Below are 13,053 nucleotides of genomic sequence, written 5' to 3'. Positions count from 1 at the left end.
TTTGACACTTTGCTTAAGTACAGAAGGGAAAAACAGAGAAGACAAATCCATTAGTGGATTTTTGAAGCTTCTTTTCCTCTGGACACATGCTGAGGCAAGCCAGAAATGTAAACTTGGTGAAATGGATGAAACTTAGGTGCTACAAATGGCAATCTGAATACTGCAGGTATCACCTGAACAGTACAAGCAAATGAAATGTGATTAAAGAAACTATATTAATGCTTTCCAATAGCACATAGTTATTTATGTACAGACTCGTCTTAAATCCACTCCACCTGCATGTTGTGAAACTTTTCACCTCCCTGCTACTGCTGTTCATATCAGCACCAGGATGCACAGGCTGTACTAAAACGTGTTCAGTTCTTGACTGGACTTTAGGGAAATGAAAATCCTCTGTATACAAAAGGTGGGAAAAATTACTTGGTGCAGATATACAAAAAACACACATCAAGCAAACCTATGGGTACACCATTACCCACAGGTAACCACAAGATAACCCAAATTCCACTGAAATTGTTTACACAGTCTCACACCAACTATCTGCTATGGGCTGTCTCCAGACAAGCACTGGAAATTTAACCAGTAGGCAGGTGTGGGTGACTGCAGTATTATGCTGGACAAATTATCATTCTGAGCATGGAGACCTGTTTTGCACAATAGCCATGCTATGTTATTCCTGCATTAGTTATTCTAAACGCGCAATTGTCTCTCCATAATTAACTCTATCCCAGACAAAGCCACAACAGGAATATTTGCCAAAATAATTCTTTTATCAGCTTTCACAGATGTGTGATGAAATGTATCTCGCACCTTCATAGCTAAAAGTTAAACTCCATCTGCTGAAAGCTGATCTTCCAGTCCTTCCTGAAGTGTAAGTCCCTGGAAAGCTGAAACACCAATTCCAGAGACCTGCATTACTCTGCATTTCATACGTTCTACTTCTGCTGAAATAGAGCACCCAGAGCACTATGTAAAAATTGACACACAAATTACAGTTTTAAGGTGACGCAAAAATTACTGGTTTAAGGTGTGCTTATACTTTAATGTTTTGCAGACTAGTTTGCAGACTTTTGCAAAAAATGATTTAAGAAGGTATATTTTTTTCTTAGAAAAAGCTTTTCTTTACATAAGAGAGCCAACCTTGTCCGTGGGACTCCACTGCTGAAGACAGAAATTATTTTCTCTACACATACAGAAATATGACTAATGAAAAGGATGTGCTGCTAGTGACTATGAAATAAATTTGGTACAAGGTGGCTTTGACTGCTTTTCTATAAAATATAGAGAACAGGGGCAAGAAAAGAAGAAAGAAAAAAAAAATGAACATATTAACATATAATACAAAGAGAATGTGGTGTTCAGTGTGAATGAAAGACACTACCATTTTATTCTTACTGATCGGTGTTAAGTTACAGTGTTTATTTTTAAAATGAGCCTCTCATTTTGCTCTGGCCCATTTCAAAGTGACTGCAGCAGCACAGCGGAGTAAGCAGGGTGCGCTGGGCAGACCTGCTGCAGGGTGTGTCCTGTGGCCATTTGGGCTGTGCACAAACAAGTCCTGGTTTATTTATGCCTAACTGCAGTCACATTCACTTGTTTGAAGAGACACTTACAGGATTCACTTTATCCAGCAAGGTAGCACTACTTCATAGGATAATCTAGAATTCATGGTTAATTTAAATATATTTTATGCCCTCTATTTATAGAACTGTGCTTAATTCAATGTAAAGTTTAGACAACTGTTTTAGCCCAGCTGTTAATGTGAATAACACAAGCTAGAAATATGTCAACACATACATAATGCACTCATAATGTTCCTTTTCTGTGTGAGTCCTAGCCTGAGTTCAAATGAGGTGGGGACTGGTGTCTCCTCTTGAAATTTTTCATTCCAGTTGGCTTTGAGGCAATGAGTCTGCAAAGGCCTGATAAGTTAATACTTATGTTGACAGAGATTCTTACAAATACAAGAGGATTACCATTTCTACCTCAATGGCAACAGAGCCTACTAGAGTAATGCCTCACTGAGGCTTTGATTTATCAAAAACAGAACATCTCAAACTACAGAACATTTCACTGTCTTGTAATTTATCAGTGGCAACAATTTACAGAAAACTTCTTTGATTATTTTTTTTTATGGGACACAAACAGCATCAAAGTTATCATAGGAAAAACTGCCTGGCAAACACTGCTATCAGTTTATCAGTTCTTGGTAGTACCTCACTATGATCTTTCATCTTCGATTCTTGGTTATGTGGCCTATGCATCCTCTCCACTCCCAGAGGCCACCATGATTTCCACTAGGCTAAGAGGAGGGGAAGACAGGGAGAACACAGGAGGCAGAAGTCTCATGTCAAATCCAGCTGTGTCAGCTGTTTTCAATATGTAATGTTCTTGGTGATAGGTGACATCCACCATATCTTCTGTTTAGGCAGCTTTTGGTCCCACCCAATTTACATTTAAACTGAATAACAGATTATCTAATTTGGCAAGGTTGCCCTCTTGCTTCTGTTGCCCCATCCTCACCCTATCCCTAGTATCATGAAATTTTAAGTAAATCATAAAATTAAACCTGAGTGGAATGATTCTGTTTCTCAGGATGTAAACCATTAACTAGAAGAAAGGGTAGTTTTTCTTCACTTGAATTTAAGTCATATATCTCTTGAAGGTCCCAAACATGTAAGAAATTCACAAACCTGTATTCTAAGATAACCACTGTCAGGGCAAGTAAAGCATTTCTGTCAAGGAAGCCCTTGTGCCACTGAGATTTAAAGGAGAAAACTAGCCATCATCCCATTTCTAACATACTGTTCTGGCTTAATATTTTTTATAATTTTATTGAAAGAGCCCTCAAGATATACACAGGAGTACCTAGAAATGATGCCTAGAAATGATCGCATTGATTCATCAGTCTGGGTATAGATTTGAGTGCTGAGAAGATGGGGGATCAAAAGTGGCAGCAGGCCCTTATTCAGAATAGAAAAGCATCACCAGTGTTATGCAAATGTACAGGGGAAAGGGAAAGAAAAAAAAGTGTCAAAGATTTTATAAGATTTCATCAATCTCTTTGATTCATACTTAATACCATTCATTACCCCTTATGGTAGCCCAGTGTCTGAGAGCCACAACCATGGAGAAAGAATCAGCTGACCTAAGTTTTACACACACACTGATCATAAAGATCCCTAGCCAAAACACAATCCAAATACACATGTGAATAGGTGGATATGGATACATGAGGAAAAGCTAGGAAACATAAGATATTCAGCAGGAGAAGCTGCAGAAAGAAATTAATTTGCACTAGTTAATAAATAATAATTGAAATATATTACTTCCATACAAAAATTTATTCTATTAACCAGGTATTTTTTATTGTTAATATGTTATTACTGTTGGTATTGCTATTTATTTTGTCACACTGCCTCCATCAGAGCTTGAAAAATACCCTGCCAACTCAGCCGGTTAATAGCGAGCTGAGGAACAGAGCAGCCACATAATAGATACAGAATCGAAATTTTCATATAACCGAAGGAAAAATTTCTAGCATTTCTGCAAATAAAAGTGTATCTTTGAAAGCAAAGCAGTGGACTCAGCCTTTGCTTTAAACTATCTGAGGCAACAGCAGCTCTAATGATAATAAGTGCAGTGGATTTCTGTATGCTCTGAGGATGTTGTAAGCTACTGGGTCACTATGACACAGACAAAAACGATGGATTTTTCTTCTGCAGTTTTCTATTGCACTTTCTAGGAAAGCTCTGAGATAATTAATTCAGGGAAAGATTTCAAATAAACAGTATCAAAACGGACCAATTTCCATGGGGGAACTTGTGTACAGATGCTGTGAAGCATACAGAAGAGCATGCAAGGAAACAGATCCTTTGCTGCAAAAGCTGAAGTTAATTGTACCATTAACTGAAAAAAAAACCTTCACCAGCTGGACATATTAAAAAAGAGGAGTCTTCAACTGCAAGTACACACCTACAAGCCAAATGTAGTTATGAATCAACAGTCTGGAAGATCATACGGAAGGCTGATTCCCCCTGGAGTGCTATCCTGGCAGGAATGCTATCCATCTTGACTTCCCTAACAGTAGAGGAAGGATGGAGAGTTCAGCAGGGTCCTGTTGAAAAGCTGCTGGGCTACTCCATGCCTTATCCTTCACCTTGCTTCCTTTTTTCTTTTATTTTCTTTCTTTTTTTTTTTTTTGTTTGTTTGTTTGTTTGCTTTAAATACATGTCTGATTTGGTTGTTCAGATGGTAGGACATCTGGTACAGTTTTCAGGCCCTTCTTTAATTTAGTGATTTAACATTGAGTACACAGGCTTGTTTTACCACAGGAATTCTTGCCTCCCACGCTTTTCTTTCTAATTGGAACTATGTAAATCATAGGCTGCTGGTGCTATATAAATCATCTATAGTATGTCTGCAATTAATTTAAATAACAAATTGGAACTTTTTATTTCTAATGGTTACATGCTGGCCATAATAACTTGTACACACATGATAAATTTGGAGGCTTGCTGTGTTCTATTTACTTAGTTTATGAAGCATGCGATGAGGTCCTAACAAAACAAACTTTGAAAAGTAATCCTCCCAGTGATGCTGTCAGGGGAGCGCTGTTTACATGCTGCAGTACCTCAAGTCAGCTAAGGCATAAGCTTGAGGCATACTGTGCAGCAACTCCACTATGTTCCCTACACAATACCCCCCCAGGTCCAGTTGTGAACATCACATAGTGGAAGACACACAATTAATTAGAAAAGAAAGTGGCCTAGCTCTATTCCCAGATCTGCCACTGACTTGTTGTGTGCCTTGGAGCTAGCCACTCCCCATGTCTGGGCTTCAGTGCTCTCCCCTTTGTCTGCAGGGTCTGTGTGAAAGCAAATCCCTCGCCCTGGCGGAGGGGCGTGCACTGCTGAAGAGCAGTGGGGACCCTGTTGCAAACACGGCCCTTAGGTACTCTGGTGGACCTCAGTCACTTTGCTATTATAAGATAGAGCAAAAGGACTGTAGAAAGGAATGACAGTTTCTTAGGAAATAGGACTTCCTGAAAAAAACACAATACATTTCCTGTTGTGTCAACTGGTAAGTTTAAATATCAGCACATCCAAGAAGAAAATAAAGCTATTCGTTTCACATGGCAATTATTTTCTGTAATGCAACTTTCTGTCTGAACTCAAGTTCTTGGTGTTCTTTTGACTAGAAAGTATTGGTCTAAATGTATCATATAAACATTTGAGAATTGTTTTCGTTATCGAGAAATAAGGGAATACAGTAGGCCATGCTACCTGTAACAAGGGAACACCTTCATGGTAGATGCATGATTTAATAAACAGCCTAAACATTCACTTCTTTTCTAATTCTTCCTTTGGGGATTTTAAGAATTTTTGGAGTTTGTTTGTTTGTTTTAAATAAAAATTTGACCTGGTCTTTATGGGAAAAACAATACTACAGTGAAGCCACTCAATCCTTAGCTGTACCACCTCTGTTTGTCATTGTTTCTTCATCTCCCTCTGCCAGAAGACCAAAGCAGGAAAAGGACACTGGCCCCAGCTCTGCCTATGTGCATGCACGCTTGTTAGTTGTCAGCGTGGTTGTGAGCACTGCTTTGATTTGTGCCAAACAACATCCTCCTGGTCCCTGAGAACAATTCATGGACTGGCAAGGGCCAGGGAACTTTCCCAGTCAGCAGTGTGCATGTGGCCACCCTGTCTGGAGAGGAGGAGAGGCATGATGGTCCCCCAGGCAGAGATCCATCCCTAGCTGGAGCACCCACTGGTGCCAAGAGTGGAGTGATCACTCCCTGCAATGGCCACCAACACAGCGTGCGAGAAGACACCTACCACAAACACTTTGAGGGCAGGCTCAAGCATGACAATCCCCCAGACTGCGGTCTTTCTATCCACATTGCTAGATGTTTGTGTTCTCCCCAACTCAAATTAGGTGAGCTTGGGATACCTACACAGTTCATTATATCAGCCCTGCCAGTGCCCTGCTTGTGTTGATTGCACAAGACAATGTGGATGAAGGCAACTAGCAAAATTTTAAGTTCTCTAAGTGCTGCAGATCTTAAATCTGCTCCCAGCTGAGAACCTAGAGAAGCCTAGAGTTGCAGTGCTCAAAGGTGCAGGTTTTAGAGAGTCCGCCCTTTATGGACTCATTCATTTACACGTAAGTCGAGCTATTTGGTGACTGCAATTTTAGACTGCAGGAGAAAATGCGCAAGGCACCTGATAGTCACATATTATCAAGCTAATTGCTTAAAGAAAGGGCCTTGGTGATAGACAGCTTTTGGGTCAGCCTGCTAAGTCAAGAAGTCAAAGAAGTGGTTGCTGTAACTCCCATCCTGGCATTTCCAGGTGGCTCAGAAGGAGCTTTCTTTAGCTGAGGGAAAGGATTCAGAGCCTCCGTTTCCTGCACAAGCAAACTTCTCAGCTCGAGAACCATGATAGATACTCCTGATTTGCAAACAGCAACTACCCCCACTTCATCCTACTGTACCTGGGCAGCTCTGTGTTTGCTGAAGCAGAAAGACCAGCACAGGGAATGCAGCCAGCCTTTGTCAGAAGACTAAGCACATCATCTACCATGCCAGCTCACTTGGGCTGAGGGCAGGCAGGCAGGTATAAACCTCAAATCACCCTGCTGAGAAGAGCACCTGAGCACTTCCCACATCCCTCCCGAAATGCAGCATGAGAAGGATGAATTGGCCCTAAGCCACAAGATACATTTCTTCTGTCTTATCTCTCTGTTCCTCCCAGGCTGGTACCCAGCCCCCGCGGGCAGAGCCGGGTGTGTCCCCACTGCCCACCCACCTCCCTCTGCTCTGGCGCAGCCTTTCCCATGCATCCCCCGGGGGAAGAAGGGGTTAAGGCAGGCGGGTGGCTCCGCGTTTACCTGCTCTGGTCCCAGTTGGCAGCAAAAAGGACGAGGATCTTCCTGCCGTAGTGATCCAGGTTGGCCAGCCCGCCGGGGAAGCCGTCCTTCAGCGCCTGCTTGATGCCCGGGTCTGTGGCCTTGAAGCTCTTGAACATGTCCAGGTTCTGCTGGCGATATTCAAAGTACTGGGCCAGGAGGCGAAACGCCTCGAAGTGCTGAAACTTCCTGGCCCGAAGGAACCGCAGGATGAAGGCATCGTCGGTGCGGAGGAAGCCGATGTCCGGCCGGGTGATGACCATGTCCCGCACCTCCTGGATGTCCTGGTGCAAGGTGTCGGGGTTCTCGTTCAGCTCCAGCCGGGCTTTCTCCAGGGTCTCGGGGGAGAGACCTGCCTGCAAATGAGTCATGGCGCTGCCCTCCTCCTCCTCCTCCTCCCCGCCTCTGCTGACTGCGCTCCGCAGCCTCCCGGCCTCCGGCCCCGAGGCGAGCCTCCGGCCCCGGCGCAGCCTCCGCTCCCCGCTCCGCCGGGCCTCGCTCCGGCCGCCCAGACGCCGCGGCGGCTGCCGGCAGCCGGGTCCCGGGGGGCTGGCTCCCCCCGCCGGCACCGCGACGCCCCCGGGCTGCTGGCGGAGCCGCGTTATCTCGCCGGCATAGCGCCCTCCCCGCGGCGAGGGCCGGCGGCCCGCAGCATCCCCGGGGCTAGTCCGCAGAGGCGCCGACACCCGCCGGGGACGGGGCTGCGGGCTGCCGCCTGCCTCCCGCCCCCGCCGGGGACGAGGACGGGGATGGAGACGGGGACGGTGCCGCTAGGCAGGGCGAGGAGCACCCCGGGGTGCTCCCCCGGCCCGGGGCTGGCAGGGGGGCTGCCCTTCCCGCAGCGGCACCATTTAGGGGAGATCGGCAGGCAGCGCTTCCGAAGGACTGCAGGGGGAAAAAAAAAAAAAAAAAAGAAAAAAAAAAAAAAGGTGGGGGAGGAGGAAGCCCCCAAAAAAATAAACGGAGGAGGAGGATGCGAGCCGGTCCGCAGGTACTTCGCTGGTACCGGTGCCGTGGAGCCTCCCACTCGCCGCCAAGACGAGCGGAGCCTCGGCCTTGAGGATGCTCGTCCCCCTCCTGCGCCCTCCTCCGCTCCACGCCCCGGCTCCCAGATGGCACCAGCCGGCGCGGGGCGGCACGGCCCCGCCTTGCCGTGCCACACACACACGCGCGCGCACACACGCACGGACGGACGGGCAGACAGACAGACACAAGGCGCGACCACCGCGGGGGCTCAGCCCCTGGCCGCGGAGGGGGCCGGGGGGAAAGGAGGGCCGGGGGCTGCGCGAAGCTTGCGCGGGGGCTGCGCGCAACAAGATGGTGGCGGCGCGGCGCGCAGGGGCGCGGAGCCCCCGGGGAGACAGAGGGTCCCAGTGAAGCTTGGAGCCCCTGAGAAATGCCCTTCGTCGAGAGAGGCCTCGCCTCCCAGCCCACTCTTCGCGAGGATGCGAGCCTGGGTTTAAAATGGAGCAGCCCCTCTATTTTTTGCCTAGTGTCGGAGGCTGCGTGACTTAAATTTGCGTGGTGTTGCAACGGGCAAAAATATCCTGATTTTTGAGCATCAGTGAGGAAAGATGCCTTTTTCAAGCAGGAAAGTTTGCTCGTGCGGTCTGATTTCAAGGAAAGTTCCTGCTGAAGAGCATCTGACCTTTGTCCAAGGGACTGGACCTTCCCGATGCAAACGTGCCTGAAAATCTGTCTTACACCAAAGACAGAGAAAGCACAGGAAGCCTACAACCTGTACCTCCTCCTTCTTCCTGTAGGAAGCACAGCTCTTTGATACTGCATTGGGCTTCTTTCCCGAGATTACATAGCTAAAGCACACAGGCTGAATTATTGAAAAGGCATTGAGGTCACTGATCCTTACAGAGAGTGTATGTGGGAATTACACCAGTGGGAAGCATAGTTGGTGTTCTAAGACAAATAAAGATACCCATAAAAGCATTTAAATGATACCCTGTATTTTCTGCAGACCATCATCAGATGACAAAGATGACCTCGGCAGCTGGTGGGAGCCCTCAGCCATGAGTACGTGCTGGGTGTGTGGCCATGCAGTGAGCAGTAGTCATCAGGTGGCAAAATCATTATTTTTTCATGGAGTTAACGGACCTTTTGTTTCTGCAGGGTTTTGTATTGTTCTTCACCAGATCTCTTTCTTTGTATCAAGTCAAGTTTTCACTGTTTCTTCATAGCAGCCTGGTCTCAAAATATCTGCAGCATGGACAGATGGGAGGGCAGATAGAAACACCACCTCTTACTCAGCTGGGTACCAAATTTCCAGTGGCACGGCCTAAAGCTGAAAGTGTTGGCAGGACCAGTTTATGAGTGCCCAGTGATCATGGCCCAGATTTATTCTATGTAAATTGCACCATGTTATTCAAGATGCCTTACTAGAGAGGAATATGCACAGTCTAACTGAAGGATGAATCATTCTAAAAATTCTTATATTTCTATGCTAAATGCCCTTAAAGTAGCTTCCTTACACAGATGTGATTCATCTGGGTTGATAACTTTTTCTTAGAGCAGTTATTGCTCCAGAAATGTTTCGTGCCGTTTTTTCTTTTTCTTTTCTTTTATTTTTTGTGACATTTTTTATCATTATTAAATCTTCCTTTTCTTTTGCTCTTGCTATCTAGCTATATTTATATATTTATTTATTTTATATTATATTATATTATATACATAATATAAAATAATATAAAATAAATATATAATATATAATTATGTTATTATTGTATTATATATTTTATTTATTTATTTATTTATTTATTTATTCTTCAGGAGAGACCCTTTGAGAATAGTTGTTTCCCTCACCCATAGGGACACCAACCAGACTTCTCCTGTCATCATTTCCCATTTCTGATGCTACTGCTCTGCCATTTCCACTGCAACCAAGCTAACAGAACAGCTGGTCATGTGACAAGTGCATCAGATACACTCAGTGCAAGGTGAGCTGCAGGCTTTTACAGATTTCCCCCAAAAAAGTTCATGATATATCCTATGACCTGCAGTAACACATTCTTAATTTGCTTAATTTTTCTTTTACAAATAGACACATGCATATAGTAGCTTTCTCATGTGTTCCAGTGCACAGATGCACTGAACAAGGCAAAAACTGAGCTGGCCAAAATTAAAATATTAACAATTTTGAAACTACATAAAAGGCTAATTCTAAAGATTTTTGTTTTAATTAGATTAAGAAACTACATCGAATTTTACCTGAAAATTCATTTGCAGTATAATTCTGTTTTTTCATTTTCCCTCTTCTTGACCAAATTTAATTTGTTTATTCTTCTCCTCACCCTTCCTTAAATAAAAGAGCACAAAAATACCATAGGGAAGAGTGTGAAGAAAGAGGATTAAAAAAAAAAAAAAAAAAGAAGCCAAATACAGTAATTAATTTCATTTAAATATATATACATATGTATAAGCTTCCTTTCGAAAGCAAGGTTCAGTCTCAATGAAAACTGATTTAATAATTTAAAAAAATCTAGCCAATACTTTGCCACATCAAAATTAAATTCACCAAATATTAACAGCATTAAAAAAAAAAAAAAACATTTTGCCATTAATTGTTGAATCTTAGACCAGAATGTCCTCATCATGAAGAAAAGGGTTTACACAGTTCTTCCCTGACCTGAGTAGACTTAGAAGGCTCTCATTAAGAAAAGTAGAGGCAGCAAGGCAGCCTGAAGATAGAACAAGTCAAAGAACAATATGGTTGTGTTCTACCTGAGCCACACATGAGGCATATTAAGCTAATAACATTTAAAAATATTTTGACACCTTGTGTATAGTATAAACACATGAAAGATTTGTTTCAGGTATAAATAACATGGTAAAAGCAATAAAAACCTTTCTGTCATCAGTAAAAAGATTTACCAAAGCATTTAAAAATTATAATGAAGAAATATGTGTTTTCCAACATGTCATCCTACCTAAGTCATGAGGGAAAAAATGGAGCTGCTAATGTGGTTAGATACAACATACTGATGGCACAATGTAATTTATTTATCGTGCACATGCATTTTTCCCTTTATGAAACAGTAGGGGTGTCTGACTAAATACATTATGTAAATCTAAGCATCTTTTCACTTGTGCTTACTAACTATTATTTTTCCTTGATGTTTTTATAGTCACTTTTGCCTGAACTTCATACAATTAAAATCTGAGAAACCTGCAAGCACAATTAAGCATCTGATTTGAAAGAAAAATAAAACACAAATAAGGCACAAAGGTGTCTGTGTAGATGTTATCAGGATGCTAATTCACATTCAGAATGAAAATGTTTAAAATCAGTAATACATGTAGACCAGGGCGTTCAGGAACAAAACGGGAGATAAAACAAGAATGAAGCTAAGCAAAATAAATACTAGATGGTGGATAAGGAAAAAATGCATTAATACAAATGTTCATATCTTATTTTCTGTGGAGTGGGGCGAAAACTGGACAGCTTTTGCTTGTTGTCTTTGACTACGGTTATATTGTCCTGAGCATCCTGCTCTGGGTTCAGGACAGCTGTGGATATAAGATCAAATTTCCAAGAGAGTTTGTCTCATTTCACTGTGATTTAGCTAGAAAGATGAGTAACATGTATGAAAGGATATAAAACCAGGAACACATGCTTGCATCTATTCTTCTTCATCAAAGTACAAAGTACAATTTACAGAAGTGTGTGTTCTTAAGTATGTCACTGAAGATTTTGAAAAGGATTAAATATAACTTCACACCTAAATGACAACTTAATCAAAAGCAGCTAAATTCAAAGACTATGTCCCATTTTCAGAGCTGATTTAGAAACTTCATTCAAACATTTTAAGAGCATAAGAACATCTGTAGGGGGGCTAGAACAAGCATCTTCATGCCTCTACAATGGCTTAACATGGTGGCCTAAGGAACCGTATTGGAGTGCATTTGTCTCCCAGCATCCTGAGGTATTATCTTCAATGTGAGATAATCTTTGAAGTAATTCATTGAAGTTCCAATATGACAGCCGAGATTTAGTAACTAATCTCATGCATGATTTTGTTTCACTCTTAGTGTATAGTAAAACATATTAGTTTCAACCTCAGTGAAAGTTATGCTACATGTAGGATTCACCCTAGATGTCACTCTAACTAGGTGAGTTATGAGAATGTAGCCATGTGCCTTTAATTAAGCATATATGGAGAAAGGATCAGGATGCTTGACCTATAAAGTCCCATTATAACTGAAGAAAAGAGAACTTCTAGAACTGAGCTCTGTTGGAAATCTGTCTGCAAATTCAAAATGCTGACCAGCTGAAAAATTGGCTTCAGAAAGCAAACTTATCATCTATGTCTTTTATTCATCATCATAGGTCCCTAACAATGTAAGGATAAATAGCCCTACAGTAGACAAGGGATAGCATTAGACCTTAATCAGAGAAATATTTCAGTATGACAAGCCTACTGCAGAATCCTAAAAGATAGAACTGGAAGGGATTTTAAGAGATTGCCTAGTTTATCTGTCCCCCATCCTGATGGATGTTTGTCTGAATGGTGTTTAAAAACCTCCAGCAGTAGATACTCCACAGCTTCACTAGACAGCCTGTCCCAGAGCTTCAGTATCCATGCAGTACATTTTTTCCTAATATCTAGCCTGTCTTTCACTTGCTGCAATTTAGCTCACTGCTTTTTATCTCATCTACTATAGACTGACAGAGTAGTTTATTTTGTAGCTACATTTTCTTTATTTGGAGATTGCTACACAGTCCCAGGTAAAAATGTCTATTTTTATTTATTTATTTATTTATTTGGCTCCAAAACCTCTGTACTTGCAATTTATGGCATTTTAAATACATGAGATGTATGACAGGAAGAAGGGATGGGTGTGAGCATGATGGGGACAGTACTTTGCTGGGCTTTCCTCTTCTTTCTACTTGCCATGTCACTTTTACTATTGGAATAGACAATATCCCAGAGATGCAATTCTAGATTGAAAATATGAACCTGGGATTTAGAAAAGTCAGTATCCCACAAGCAGATGATAGACAAAAGTAAAAGTTTGTGTGTGTGCCACCACAAAATATCTTAATATTTGTACTGATCTGGAAAAAAAATAGGCAACTGTAGGACTCTTTATCAAGCAAGTTTGAATATTAATTTACTGTAAGTAACAAGG

General features: G+C 42.4%; 1 protein-coding gene across 1 annotated transcript in view; it reads right to left on the bottom strand.

The window, feature by feature from the left end:
- The window catches only part of CLVS2 (clavesin 2), a 55,733-nt gene extending 47,928 nt beyond the window's left edge, over positions 1-7,805 (bottom strand). Inside the window, exon 1 of the mRNA XM_032185428.1 lies at positions 6,895-7,805. Within this exon, the coding sequence (XP_032041319.1) occupies positions 6,895-7,283 (389 nt within the window). The 5' untranslated portion in view covers positions 7,284-7,805. The remainder of the gene's footprint in view (positions 1-6,894) is intronic.
- Positions 7,806-13,053: the final 5,248 nt, after the last annotated feature.

This window comes from Aythya fuligula, chromosome 3 (genome assembly GCF_009819795.1).
Source record: "Aythya fuligula isolate bAytFul2 chromosome 3, bAytFul2.pri, whole genome shotgun sequence".
Lineage (NCBI taxonomy): Eukaryota > Metazoa > Chordata > Aves > Anseriformes > Anatidae > Aythya > Aythya fuligula.
This window is presented reverse-complemented; position numbering and strand designations above follow the sequence as displayed.